The sequence below is a fragment of the Melospiza melodia genome, chromosome 1 (assembly GCF_035770615.1).
Source record: "Melospiza melodia melodia isolate bMelMel2 chromosome 1, bMelMel2.pri, whole genome shotgun sequence".
Lineage (NCBI taxonomy): Eukaryota > Metazoa > Chordata > Aves > Passeriformes > Passerellidae > Melospiza > Melospiza melodia.
Window position 1 is genome coordinate 499444 of NC_086194.1, and position 14635 is coordinate 514078.

Here is a 14635-nt window from a genome sequence, read left to right on the forward strand (position 1 = left end):
CGGGGCCGCTGCCCCCCACCCTGCCCATCACCCCCATCCGCTCCCGCTCGCTCAGGTGAGGCACCGGGGGCGCACCTGGGCTGGGGGGGCTGCACTGTCCCGCTCTGGGGGCTGGGGTCACCCCGGAGCCCCCGGACTGGGGGTGCCGCCCTCCCGAGTCCCCCTGCCCCGGGGGTGCCGGTATTGGGGGGGGGCGCACCCCGAGCCCCCCGCCCCACTGACCCCCGCCCGCCCCGCAGGTCCCGCGCCCCCCGCGCGCCCCGGAGCCCCCGGACGTGGTGCTGCTGCTGCTGGAGCCGCCCCCCCGCCGCGGCGCCGCTCCCTGCCCGGGGCGCTGCCCCCGCCCGCGGGGACCCCCCCGGGCACGCCCCCCGCTGCAGAGACACTGCTCCGACCCGGCAGCTAATGGGAGCGCCGGGGCGCGGCGGGACCCCCGAGCCACGGGACCCCCGCGGCCCCCGGAGCCCAGGGCGCGGGAGCCCTGGAGCCCCCAGAGCGCGAGAGACGGGACCCCCGAGCCCAGGACGGGGGACCCCGGCCCCGGAGCGTGGGACCCCCGGAGCCCTGCGAGTCCTGGAGCCCTGGGACCCCCAGCCCCGGAACGTGGGACCCCCGGAGCCGCAGGACCCCCTGTCCCCAGCATGTGGGACCCTCAGAGCCCAGGCCGTGGGACGTGCAGAGCCCTGGGACCCCTGAGCCGGAATGGGGGCACACAGAGCCCCCAGCCCTGGGTCCCCAGAGCCCTCCCGGGCCCGGCCCACCCGGGGCTCCGGCCCCACGGACACTGCCCTCGGTACCGGCGGCCAGGGGGGAGCTCGGGGCCGCCGGGACCCCCCCGATACCCGCCTCACCCGGGCCCCTGCCCCGGGCTGTCAGACTGTGCTGCTCTTCCTCCTCCTCCTCCTCCTCCTCCTCCTCGTGCTGCTCCCCGAGCCCCGGGGCGGCGGGGGGGTGGACAGGTGTGTGCGTGCACAGGTGTGTGTGTGCACAGGTGTGCACAGGTGTGTCCGTGCACAGGTGTGTGTGTGCACAGGTGTGTGCGTGCACAGGTGTGTGCGTGCACAGGTGTGCACAGGTGTGTCCCCGGCTCCTGTCCCCAGGACGTCACGCGTGTGTTGGGGGGGGTCCCGCTGCGCTGGGACAACGCGTGTTGCCCCTCCGTCCGTGTGTGTGTGTGTGTGCGTGTGTCGCCGTGTCCCCGCTGTGTCCCCCCGGTGGCTGCGGGGCCCGGTGGCTCCGTGTGTGCCCCCCGTGTCCCCAGGGACGGCCCGGCTGAGGGAGGGTCGGGACCCTCCGTGTGCCCCCCACCCCCGTCCGGCCGGGCCGTGCATCCCCGAGCCCCCTGCCCTGCACAGCGAGGGGACACACGGCAGTGCCACCCCCGCACAGCGAGGGGACACACGGCAGTGTCACCCCCGCACAGCGAGGGGACACACGGCAGTGTCACCCCCCCGCACAGCGAGGGGACACACGGCAGTGCCACCCCCGCACAGCGAGGGGACACACGGCAGTGTCACCCCCGCACAGCGAGGGGACACACGGCAGTGTCACCCTCTCACAGTGAGGGGACGCACGGCAGTGTCACCCCCCCGCACAGCCGGGTGGCACTTGGCATTGTCACCCCGCACAGCCGGGTGGCACTTGGCAGTGTCACCCCCTCCCAGGAAGGGGACGCAGGGCTCAGGGGCTGCACGGCCCCGGCCGCCCCGTAGCGTGTGCTGTGTTTGTCCCGTGTCACCCCTGCATGTCGCCCCCGCGTAGGTGCCCCCAATAAACCAGACAGAGACCCCCGGCTCTGTGTGTCACCTCCTGGGGGCTGGCGGGAGGGACAATGGCCTCGGGTGTCACCGTGGTTGAACGCTGTGACACTGGGGACGGGTTTGGCCACAGCATTTGGCAGAGACACGGGGACAGGGGAGGTGACATCGCCTTTACTGAGCCCAGCACACACATGGCATCGTGTGACATGTCCCACACCGTGGTGTCCCTGTGACACTGGGGTCCCCTGTGGTGGCAGAAGGGGTGGCATCACCTTTGCTGGGCCCGACAGGTGGTACCGTGTGTCGTGAGCCGTACCATGGTGTCCTTGTGGCACCAGTGTCCTCATGGTGCCAGTGCCAACAGAGGAGGTGACATTGCCTTTACTGGCACTGTGTGACATTATGTGTGACACACTGTCCCACAGCCCGGTGTCCTGGTGGCACCAATGACCCGCATGGTGGTGGAAGGGGTTGGCATGGCCTTTGCCGATCCTGACAGGTGGCACCGTGTGACACATCCCGCACCGCAGTGTCCCAGTGTCACTGGGGTGCCACACGGTGCCGGGCTCAGAGGAGGTGACACCGCCCGTGCTGGGCCTGGCCCCGTGGCACTGTGTGACACGGTGTGACATGTCTCGGTGGCATCACGTCCCCGTGGTGCCAGGGCTGGGGAGGTGACACCGCCTGTGCTGCCTCTGTCCCGCGGCACACGGCCCGGCCCCTGCCGGTGTCCCCTGTCCCTGTCACATTGGGGGTAGGTGCCGTTGTGGGTGAAGGGCTCAGGGTGCACACAGGGCCCCGGGCGGTGTCCCCTGTCCCTGTCCCTGTCACACCTGGCGGTAGATGCCATTGTAGGTGAAGGGCTCGCGGTGCACAGGTTGTAGGTGAAGGGCTCGCGGTGCACAGGTTGTAGGTGAAGGGCCCGGCCCCGGGCGGTGTCCCCTGTCCCTGTCCCTGTCACACTTGGCGGTAGGTGCCGTTGTGGGTGAAGGGCTCGGGGCTGGCCGGTGTCCCCTGTCCCTGTCACACCTCGCGGTAGGTGCCGTTGTAGGTGAAGGGCTCGGGGTCCACGCAGGGCCCGGGGCTGGCCGGGGTCCAGCGCTGGATGTGCAGGCGGGAGCAGGCGGGCGGGTCCAGGGGCCGCACGATCACCGGCGCCCGCGACGCCACCGACGGGTCCTCGCTGAAGAAGTTGAAGGGGCGCAGGAAGAAGCCGACGGCGTTGCCGGGGGTGGCCGTGTTGGGGATGTCCTCGGCGTGGGGCACGTGCAGGAAGCCCACGGTCACCCAGGCCACCAGGTCCTGGGGGGACAGGGGAGACACACTGCGGTGTCAGTGGCACCACGGGTGACCCTGGGAGCTGGGGAGCCCCCAGAGATGGGCCCACTCTGGGGATGGAACCCCCCAGCCCCACGTGCCCAGTGTCCCCCCGTGTGTCACCTGGTCCTCGATGGTCTCGTTGTTGCGGATGAAGCTCTCGAAGGTGACCGGCGGGTCCCAGGGGTTGTTCTGGGTGTAGATGCTGCTGCTGCTCGGCTCGTTCTCGTGGCGCCGCGTCACGGCCAGGTGGTACCTGCCACAGGTGAGGGGTGGGGTCAGCCTGGGGGCGGGGGGTTCCTGTCCCACCCCTGCCCTGGTCCCTTCCCTGTGCCACCCACAGGGCTGGCAAGGGGCACGGGGGTCCCCAGCTTTGTGCGCTCCTCAGCTCCTGAGGGGTTCCCCACGTCCAGGGGAACACCCCAGGTCCCCTGAGGGACTCCCCAGCTCCTGAGGGCCTTCCCAATCCTCGAGGATCCCCAGATCTTGAGGGGTTCCCATTTCCAGGGCTTCCTCATCTCCCAGGGTGTTTTACAGCTCCCAGAGACTCTTCAGCTTCCAGGGGTTCCCCAGCTCCCACAGCCCCCTGGGCCCTGGGGTGTCCCAAACACCCCCCCATGGGCTGCTCCCGAGGTGGTTCCCCAGCTCCAGAGGATCTCCCAGCTCTGGAGGTTCCCCAGCTCCCAGGAACCCTCTCCATCTCCAGGGCAGCGTGGAGAGGTGCCAGCAGGGTGCTGTGCCACCCCAGGACGGTGTGCCCAGGGCAGGGACCCCGTGCCCCCACAGGCGACACCCCGGTGACACCGTACCCCCGTTCAGCCTCCCCGGTGCGCACCTGGCCCAGGTGACGCCGCGCTCCTCCTGCCAGCCGCGGGGCAGCACGGGCCCGGCGTGCGAGCTGAGCTGCAGGCGGAAGGTGCGGCGGTGGCCCCAGCGGTTCCGCCGGCGCGGGTTGGAGAAGAGCAGGTAGCGCGGCGCGGGCCGGTGCAGCGGCAGCGCGGCCTCGCGCTCCCGCCGCCGCGGCTCCCGGTGCAGCCACGGCTGCACCACGCGCGCCCCCGCGCTCCAGGGGCTCGAGATGTTCTCGAAGCGGATGTCCATCGTCTCGAAGCTGTTCCCGGAGCCTGCGGGGACCGCGCGTCGGTGCAGGGGACACGGCGGCACAGCCCCAACCCGGGGTGAGGGTGGGACCGCCGAGGTGTCACCGTGGTGGGACACCGCAGGGGTGACACCATGAAGGGGTGGGACACCGCAGGGATGTCACCCTGGAGGGATGGGACACTGCAGGGGTGACACCATGGAGGGATGGGAGACAGTAGGGGTGACACCATGGAGGGATGGGACACTTCAGGGGTGACACCATGGTGGGACACAGCAGGGGTGACACCATGGAGGGATGGGAGACAGTAGGGGTGACACCATGGAGGGATGGGACACCGCAGGGGTGACACCATGGAGGGATGGGACACTGCAGGGGTGACACCATGGTGGGACACAGCAGGGGTGACACCGTGGACGTGAACTGGGACCTCATGGAGATGCCGACATGGAGGGCTGAGATGCGACCCCCATGGAAGGCTGTGACCCCACAACCAAGCCATCATGGTGGCCTGGGGTCCAGTTTGGTACACCAGCATGGAGAGGAGGGCATTCACCTTGGAGATGCCACCATGGTGGGCTGGGACATCTTGGAGATGCCACCACCAGCACCAGCACCACAGGGGACTGAGACACCAGGAGATGCTACCGTGGTTGTGGCCTGGGAAATATCACCCTGGGGGACTGGATGCCACCATGAGGGGCTGGGACCCCAGGCAGATGCCATCACCCATGAGGGGCTGGGACCCTGCAGAGATGCCACTATGAGGGGCTGGGGACACCTTGGAGATGCTGTTACCCATGGGGGCTGGGACCCTGCAGAGATGCCGTAGAGGGCTGAAGCTCCCCAGATGTCACCAAGGCTGGGAGACCCCACCACCATGGAGGGGTATGACCCTGCAGCAATGCCACCACGGAGGGGATCACCATCTCAGGGTGCGGGTGACGCCCAGGTGACACCACCCTTCCAGAAACAAGGCACCTGAGCCCCTGGAGCCCCCCGTGGGTCCAGCCCTCTCCCATCACCCTCCCACGGCCAGGGGCTGTCGGGAGCCTTCACCTGCGACATCCAGGTCCACCTTGTAGTGCACCAGGTGCGTGTGGATGTTGCCCAGGAGGTGGCTGTGCACGCGGCTGCCGTAGCGCCGGCCCTGGGGCGTGTAGAAGGTGGCGTGGATGTAGCCGGTGGCGTGCACCTTGCTCTCCAGCACGCCGTTGGGGTAGAGCAGGAAGTCCCAGATGTAGTCGTAGTTGTAGACGGTGGAGGTGGTCCTGAGCACCAGCGCCCGCCCCTCCAGCCCCGCGTAGAAGTGGAAGCCGCCCTGGAAGTCGCTGTCGAAGTGGCGGCGCAGGGGCACGCCCGTGGGCAGCTCGAACACGCACAGGGCGCGGCGGAAGCGCACGGGCCCGTCGGCGTCCAGCAGGTGGTGGGCGTCCAGGAAGGTCGCGGTCTCGGGGCAGTCCACGCCGCGGGCCAGCTCGTAGCTGGAGGCGCCCATGGCCCAGCCCGCGTCCATGTACTTGGTCTGCATGGCGGCGGGCGAGTGGCCGCCGTAGAAGGCGATGGCCTCCTGCACGCTCAGCTCGTAGGCCACGCGCTCGCCGTCGAAGCGCACGTCGAAGAGCTGCAGGCCGGCCGAGGAGCGCAGGCGGAAGGCCAGGCTCCAGCCGCCGTACTCCAGCCGGTTGCCGCGCAGCCGGTAGCGCCGGCCCTGCGGCTCGCACACCTTGGCGCCGTGCGCGTCGTCGGCGGGCGTCCCGCCGGGGAAGCGCCCGCGGGGCTCGTAGCTGGAGAAGAGCTGGCGGGCGGGGGGCTCGGGCAGGCGGGCCAGGGGCAGCGCGCCCCGCGCGTGGCTCTCGGCCAGCTCCCGCACGCTGCCGAAGTAGCGCCCGTTGTACCAGAGCCGCAGCACGGCCCAGCGCCGCGGGTCGCGGTCCCGGTGGTCCAGCAGCACCTCCAGCCCCGCGGGGTGCAGGAAGAAGCCCTCGACGAAGCGCTGGATCACCAGCCACGTGCGGCGCTCGCCGGGGCCCAGCCCGCGCGGGGCCACGTCCGAGAAGGTCAGGCAGCGCTCCGAGCAGTTCTGGAAGCCGAAGCCGGTGGCCTCGCGCAGCAGCGGCTCCAGCGGGGCCAGCGCGGCCACCAGCGCCCGGTGCAGCAGCTCGTACTCCAGGCGGGTCATGGGGCGCGCCCAGAAGGGCACGGCGCGGCCGCCCCGCGACGGCAGCGCCCGGTAGGAGCTGGGGCGCGGCAGCGGCCCCACGGCCAGCTCGGTCACGTTGGGCTCCGCCTGCGCCCCGAAGAAGAGCACGGCCCGGGCCTCGCGCCGCGGCCGCGCCCCGCCGTGCTCCAGGAACCGCAGCGCCGAGCGCTTGGGCGGCGGCAGCAGCTCCACCAGGAACAGCGAGTTCTTGGCCAGCGGCCCCCCCCGGCTCGGGGACAGCCCCAGCTCCGGCCGCTCCATCAGGAAGGCGCGCACGGCCCGCAGCTCCGCCGGGGACAGGTCGGCGAAGATGGACGCGGGGTCCGCGGGCTCCGCCGAGGGGCCGGAGGCGGCCGCGGTGACCAGCAGGGCCAGAGCCCAGGGGAGCCCCGGCTGCCACATCCTGGGGGACGCGGGGACAGGCGGTCAGCACCGGAGAGGGGATGGGGCTCAGCTGGGCATCCCCTGCCCCAGCAGTGCCGCGATCCCAGCGAAGCGGGGGAGACCGCGGGGTGACCCCCAGGAAAACCGGGGGGAACCGAGGCGGGACCCCCAGCACAACTGGAACCACCGCGGGGAGGAGCAGAGCACCCAGAAAAAGCAGGCGGACCGTGGGGTGACCCCCAGTGAAACCAGAGACACCATGGATGTCCCCAGGGGAAATGGGGACACCATGGGGTGAACCCCGAGAAACTGGGGACACCATAGAGTGACCCTCAAAAACCTGTGGACACCATGGGGTGACCCCAAAAAAACCTGGGGACACCATGGGGTGACCTCCAAAAAACCAGAGACACCATGGAGTGACTCCCGAAAACCTGGGGACATCATGGGATGACACCCGAAAAACTGGGACACCATAGGGTGACTCCCAAAAAACTGAGGACACGATGAAGCGATCCCCGAAAAACTGGGGACACCGTGGCATGTCCCCAGGGGAAATGGGGACACCTTGGGGTGACCCCCCCCAAAAATGGGGACACCATGGGGTGACCCTCAAAAAACTGAGGATACCATGGAGTCAACCCCGAGAAACGGGACACTATGGGATGACGCCAGTGGAACTGGGGACACCATGGGGCGACCCCCAAAAACCTCCCCCCAGCCCGGAGTCCCTCAGCATCCCCAAATCCTCTCTCATTGCGGCTGCTGAACCCCCAGTGTCGGGGCCCCCGGCTGCGCCCCACTTTAGGGAGCCCCCCAGGCCCCCCACTCACCCGCGCTGGCTCTGCCGCCCCATGCGAGCGGCGCTGCCGGTCTGTGCCGGGCCCTGCGGCTCTGCCCCCCGCTCTGGGGCACTGACCCCCCCCTCCCCGCCCCCTTCCCGCCCCCCGAGCCGGCCCGGGGTCAAGGCCACCGGCAGGGCCGTGTCCCCGCTGTCCCCGCTGTCCCCGCTGTCCCCGCTGTCCCCGCTGTCCCCCCGGGCTGTCCCCCCGCACCCCCAGTCCGCACCTTCGCTCTCTCCGCCGCATCGCTGGGGGGGCGCGGGAGGGACCCCCGGTACCGATCCCGGTACCGCCCCCGGTACCGACTCCGGTGCCGCCCCCCGCCCCCCCGCGGGTTAATGATCACCGGGGCCGCCCGGTGATTGTCCGGTCGTTGTCCCCCCCCGCTCGGAGCGATCAAATTCCGGGGATTTGGCGAGAGCGGAGCCGGGAGATCCCACGGGAGCCGCGGGGTGCGGGGCGGGCTGGGGGCGCTCCGGGCCCCCCCGGAGCCCCTCGGGCTCCCAGCAGCGCCCCCGACACCCCCACCCCCCAAAAAAACCCGCGCGGAAACGGCCTCGGGGCCCTCCATCCCACGGCTGCATCCCGTCCCCATGGCAACGCGTCCCCGGCCCGCCCGTTGCCATGGGAACGGGGCGCCGACCCCAGAATCCGCATGGAAAGGGGTCTTGGACACCCCCCCCCCCCAAAAAAAACAAACCTCCACGGCTGCATCCCGTCCCCATGGCAACGCATCCACCGCCCCTCCCTCCCGAACCGGGGATGAAGGGGTTAAAAACCCCGGAAAGGGAAATTGGGCGAAAAAGGCACAAAAGAGGCGTCGGTGGCTGTAACAAACCCAAAATTCCGCGGTAAGTGGTTTAAAAAGCAAAATGAAACGGGACAAGGGATTTTAAAAGCCAAAAAAAAAACCCAAAAAGCTAAGTGGTTTTACAAACAAATGAAACCCCAGGAAAATCCTCTGAAAAGCCCCAAAAATGGGTTTCAGGGTTTTCGATATCCCCAGAGTGGGATGGGTGGTTTGAACGGCCAAAAAAAACCCCATCCTAAATCATTTTAAATGCAAAGAATGGGGTAAGTGATTTTAGACTGCCCTGGAAATGGGGTGAGTGGCTGAAAAAGCCCCAAAACTGGGATGAGTGTGGCTTTAAATCACCAAAAAAGTCCCTATATACGTTATTTTTAAATAGGAAAAAATAATAAAGAGAAGTGATTTTAAGATGCTGCCGGAAAGGGATAAGGTTTTAAAAGCCCCAAAGTTGTGGTGAGTGGTTTTAAAAGGAAAAAAATAAAAAAGAAAAAAGATAAGTGGGTTTTGAAGCTGAAAAAAAAAAAAAAAAAAAAAAAGGGATAAGAGGTTTTCAAAGAGCACAAAAATGGCCTGAGTGGTTTCAAAAGCCCCAAAACCCAGGATAAGTGGATTTTAAAGTCCCAAAAAATAGGACAAGTGGTTTGAGAAGCAATTAAAAAAAGCCACTGGGATAAGTAATTTTTAAAGCCAAAAAAGGGAGAATAAAAGGTTTTAAAGCCTCGAAATAATGGTATAATGTCATTACGATATTTTCTGGGGTTTTTTTAATATAAAATTTTTTCTTGGGAAGCTGAGAAGCCTCAGAGAGGAATGAAAACAAGAATTATTTTATTGTTTGCTCCTGCGTTTACTTCTCTGGAATGTGCTTTGGAGATTGTTCATTAACAGGTGAATGTTTGATTAATTTTATGTGAATTGGGTTTTTAATGGCCAATTACAGCCAGCTGTGTCAGACTCCCTGAGTCAGTTATGGGTTTTTATTTTTCATTCTTGCTAAGTTTTTACGGTTTTTTTTTAGTATAGTTTTAGTATAGTATTTTTAAATATAAGTACATAAAATAATAAATCAATTTTTTGAAAACATGGAGTCAAATTCTTATCTCTCACCTCGTCCTGGGAACCCTCACAAACACCACAGTATAAGTGGTTTTAAAAACATGGGGGAAAAAACTATACAGGGTATGTATTTTCTTAAAGCCAAAAGAACAAAAGTGACAAGTGATTAAAAAAAAAAGAAAAAGAAAAAAAAAAGAGTTGTTGTTGTAATTGGTTTAATAAACCCAAAAAAATCCAGGTAAGTGGTTTTAAAGCATAAAAACAATCCCAGGATATATTATTTATAGAACAAATTAAAAAAAATATGATTGGTTTTGAAAGTCTCAAAAATGGGAAAAGCGATTTTAAAAGTGAAGGGGAAAACAAATAAATTATTTCAAAAGCAAAAGAAACCTTCAGGATAGGAAATTTTAAAAGCCAAAAAAAGGTAAAAGCCTCCAAAATGGTGATGTCTTCTTAAAAGGCCCCCAAAATTGAGGAGAGGAGAGGAGAAAAGGAAAAAAAGAGAAAGGAAAGAAAAGAGAAATGAAAGAAAAGGAGAAAGGAAATAAAAGGAGAAAGGAAATAAAAAGTGCTTTTAAAGCAAAACAAAAAAAGGAACGAGTGCTTTAAAAGCCCTGCAAAATGGGGAAAGTGGTTTCACACACATCCTCCCCCCCCCAAAAAGGAATAAATAATTTTAAAAGCCAAAAAGCTTTTAAAATGAACAGGATGACTGAATTCAACAAAACAGGGAAGGGTGGTTTTAAAAGGCCCCAAAATTGTGAAAAGTGTCCCCAAAACTCAAGATAAATAATTCCTAAAGCCAAACCCGAGGGACAACTGCTGCTAAGAGTTCCCCAAAAATGGAATAATATGTTTTAAAAGCAAAAAAATTTAATAAAGGGTATGAGCAGTTCCAAAAGGCTCCAAAAACCCAGAATAAGTGGCTTTGAAAGGAAAAAACAAAGCAAAACCGAAAACCAAAAATAAAACAAACAAACAAAACAAAAAAGAAACCACACACACAAAAAAAAGGGGAGATAAGTGGTTCAAGGGGCTTTAAAGGCTTTGAAAATGGGAGGAGAGTTTTTAAAAGCAAAAAGACCCAGTGTAAGTGATATAAAAAAAAAAAAAAAAAAAAAAAAAAAAAAAAAAAAAAAATCTGTGATAATTTGTTTTAAAAGGCTCCAAAACCGGGATGGGCAGTTTTAAAAACCTCAAAAATCGCGTTAAATGGTTTGAAGAGCCTCAGAAATGGGATAAGAGGATTTTAAAGCCCCTCAGAAAAGAGGATCAGTAATTTTAAAAGCTAAAAAGTGGATAAGAGGTTTTAAAGCTCTCAGCTTGGGATAAGCGAGTTTAAAACTCTCCAAAAACAGGATGAGTGATTTTAAATGCAAAAATGCCCAGGATAGGTCTTTAAGTGGGTTTTAAAATATCAGAAAAGAGGATGAGTGATTTTAAAAGCAAAAAAACCCCAAACCAAACCCAACCCAACAGCCCTCAAAAAAAAAAAAAAAAATCCAAAAATTCAGCAGGATAAATGGTTATTAATGCCAAAAAAATGGGATAAATGGTTTTAAAACCCCTAAAATAATGGGATAAGTGATAATAGTCAACATCATCAACAAACAAACAAACAAAACAAAGAACTCCAGGAAAAGTATTTTCAAACCCCCAAAAAATGGGACAAGTGATTTTAAAAGGGAAAAAAGAGAGAAGTTGTTTGATAAAAAAAAAAAAAAAAAAAAAAAAAAAAGAGATAAGAAGTTTTGATGCAAAAAAAAAACCCCTGGGATTAATAATTTATTTTAAAAATAAAATAAAATAAAATAAAATAAAATAAAATAAAATAAAATAAAATAAAATAAAATAAAATAAAATAAAATAAAATAAATTAAATTAAATTTTAAAAATAAGATTAAAAATTGTACTTGGACCACTGCCCACCATACCATAGATAACTATATAAAAAAAGTTTCAAAATATATGCATCCATTTATAAATACAGAAATGCCATTTATAAATATATTAATCTATAAATACAAATATATAGAAATATAAGTATATATATAAATATATAAATAGATTTTACACATATGTACATCTATATAAATATATAAACATACAAATATAAAAATATACATAAATGCATTAATAAAATTATTTTAAGTAATAGGATATTTATATAGATTTATATTTCTATAAATATATTAATAAAATATTCACAAATATTTTAAAGTATTTAAATATAAATATATACATTTATTAAAATATATAAATATATAGATATACAAATAGACATACATATATTAAAAATATTTTGTTAAGTAATATTATATATAAATACATAAATATGCATATATAAAATATACAGAATCATAACTATATTTAAATATATACATGTATATATAATAAATGGAATTATGTTAAATTATACGGAATTTAAATATAGACATAAAGAAATATATAAATGTACACAAATATATAAATATATAAATGTATTTTTATAAAGATATATACATTTATATAAATATATAAATATACAAATATATAAAAATAAAATTATGTTAAGTAATATTATATATTAACATATTAATATACACATATTAAAATATATATGATCATAAATATATTTAAACATATTATATGTAAATATAAAAATATGTAAATATACAGATCTATAAATAAAATTATGCTATATGGAATATAAATATGGAAATATATAAATTTATAAATACATAAATAAAATTAGGTGAAGTAATACGATACATAATATGAAACATATATATATGAATATATATATAAATCTGTGTAGAAATCCGAGAGTGAAGGAACCTGAACCCCTCCCCATGTCCATGGGCAGCTCCATCTGCCCCCCAGTCACTGCTGATTCCTTTAACACAGGCACCTGTATTTCTGCAGGGTTTGTGCTGTACTGTGATCTATCAGCGCTTCTTCAGTTTTGTGCTGGGGAGTGTTCGTGATTAACATCTTCCATTTGTTATTTCCTGCCTGTTTAATAAATAATTTATTTACAAACAAACCTGACTCACGGTCACTAGGGTGAGTTCTGAACTCCATCCGGGGTATCCCTAAATATGCACAGCACATAATAAACATGGTTACACATATGTATTAAAATACCCATTAAATATATGTATTAAACATAGTTAAATACATGTAATAAAATAATGTGAAATACTTGCATTAAACACAGTTAAACATACGTATTAAAATACATGTTATACATATTAAACTCAGTTAAACATATGTATTGAATTCTATGTTAAATACTTGTATTATACACCGTTAAATACATGTATTAAAATACCCATTAAGTACACGTATTAAACACAGTTAAATATATGTATAAAAATCGCATTAAACACACGTATTAAACCCGTTGTGTGTCCTTTGGCCGGGGGGATCTCTGGGTTCAGTGTAAATTCGATGGTGTTTGGCACTGGGTGGGTGGGGTGGGTTTGTGCTCGGGGATCTCCCTGCACACCCCACAGAGAGCTTGGGGCACTCTGGGGTGTGTGGGGCGTGTGGGTGTGTGGGGTGTGTGGGGTGTGTGGGGCGTGTGGGGTGTAGGGGTGTATGGGGTGTATGGGGTGTGTGGGGTGTGTGAGGTGTGTGGGGTGTGTGGGGTGTGTGGGCGTGTGGGGTGTAGGGGTGTATGGGGTGTGTGGGGTGTAGGGGTGTATGGGGTGTGTGGGGTGTGTGGGGTGTATGGGGTGTGTGGGGCGTGTGGGGTGTATGGGGTGTATGGGGTGTGTGGGGTGTAGGGGTGTATGGGGTGTGTGGGGTGTGTGGGGTGTATGGGGTGTGTGGGGTGTGTGAGGTGTGTGGGCGTGTGGGGTGTAGGGGGTGTGTGGGGTGTATGGGGTGTGTGGGGCGTGTGGGGTGTAGGGGTGTATGGGGTGTGTGGGGTGTGTGGGGTGTATGGGGTGTGTGGGGTGTGTGAGGTGTGTGGGCGTGTGGGGTGTAGGGGGTGTGTGGGGTGTATGGGGTGTGTGGGGCGTGTGGGGTGTAGGGGTGTGTGGGGCGTATGGGGTGTGTGGGGTGTGTGGGGTGTGTGGGGTGTGTGGGGTGTGTGGGGTGCCTGGGGTGTATGGGGTGTATGGGGTGTATGGGGTGTGTGGGGTGTATGGGGTGTGTGGGGTGTGTGGGGTGTGTGGGGTGTATGGGGTGTGTGGGGTGTGTGGGGTGTGTGGGGCGTGTGGGGTGTGTGGGGTGTGTGGGGTGTGTGGGGCGTGTGGGGCGTGTGGGGTGTGTGGGGTGTGTGGGGTGTGTGGGGTGTGTGGGGTGTGTGGGGCGTGTGGGGTGTAGGGGGTGTGTGGGGTGTATGGGGTGTGTGGGGCGTGTGGGGTGTAGGGGTGTATGGGGCGTATGGGGTGTGTGGGGTGTGTGGGGTGTGTGGGGTGTAGGGGTGTGTGGGGTGTGTGGGGTGTATGGGGTGTATGGGGTGTGTGGGGTGTGTGGGGTGTGTGGGGTGTGTGGGGTGTAGGGGTGTATGGGGTGTGTGGGGTGTGTGGGGTGTGTGGGGCGTGTGGGGTGTGTGGGGTGTGTGGGGTGTGTGGGGTGTGTGGGGTGTGTGGGGTGTGTGGGGTCTATGGGGTCTGTGGGGTGTGTGGGGTGTGTGGGGTCTATGGGGTCCATGGGGTCTATGGGTGTGTGGGCAACCCTGCCCACCACGGGGAATAACCGCTGGCACACGGGGGGCTGGTGATCCTGGGGGACGGGGGGTGAGGTGTTCAGGGGCTTTGAGGGGTTCAGGGGTGTGAGGAGTTGAGGGGGTATCAGGGTCTCAGGGAGGTCTGGGGGTCTCGGGGAGGTTTGGGGGTCTCAGGGAGGTTTGGGGGTCTCGGGGAGGTTTGGGGTCTCGGGGATGTGAGGAGCTGTGGGGCTGTGAGGGTCTCAGGGAGCTGAAATGTTCCCCAGCTCTGTGCCCGTGGGATGTGGGTCCAACATGTAAATTTTTCACGTACAAAAGTTCTCATGCAAAACACAAAACCTTTTCATATGGAACTATAAAAAAACCTTTTCATATGAGATATGCACGTTTTTGCTTCAGGCCTACGCTCTCCAGGGGTCAGAGATCACGGTTCTGATTTAATTTTGACACAAAAACTATGGCTTTATTGTTGTGGAGGTTATAAATAAAATTAATTCCTT

The 14635-nt window shown here is 56.4% G+C and overlaps 1 protein-coding gene across 1 annotated transcript; it reads right to left on the bottom strand.

The window, feature by feature from the left end:
- Nucleotides 1-2638: 2638 nt before the first annotated feature.
- Nucleotides 2639-7895, bottom strand: AOC1 (amine oxidase copper containing 1). The gene is made up of 6 exons (XM_063164026.1): nt 7832-7895; nt 5236-6782; nt 3913-4201; nt 3201-3333; nt 2766-3062; nt 2639-2693 (listed from the first exon to the last, which is right to left on the bottom strand). The coding sequence occupies exons 1-5, from the start codon at nt 7849-7851 to the stop codon at nt 2784-2786; spliced, it is 2268 nt and encodes a 755-aa protein (XP_063020096.1). The 5' UTR covers nt 7852-7895; the 3' UTR covers nt 2639-2693; nt 2766-2783.
- Between the last annotated feature and the right edge of the window lie 6740 nt (nt 7896-14635).

Excerpts from the sequence above, each read along its gene's own strand:
- AOC1 (XM_063164026.1), bottom strand. The coding sequence starts at position 7,851 with ATGCGGCGGAGAGAGCGAAG. Across the intron at positions 4,202-5,235 it reads GGTGGACCTGGATGTCGCAG|GCTCCGGGAACAGCTTCGAG; the intron begins GTGAAGGCTCCC and ends CGGTCCCCGCAG. Across the intron at positions 3,063-3,200 it reads ACGAGACCATCGAGGACCAG|GACCTGGTGGCCTGGGTGAC; the intron begins GTGACACACGGG and ends CTGTCCCCCCAG.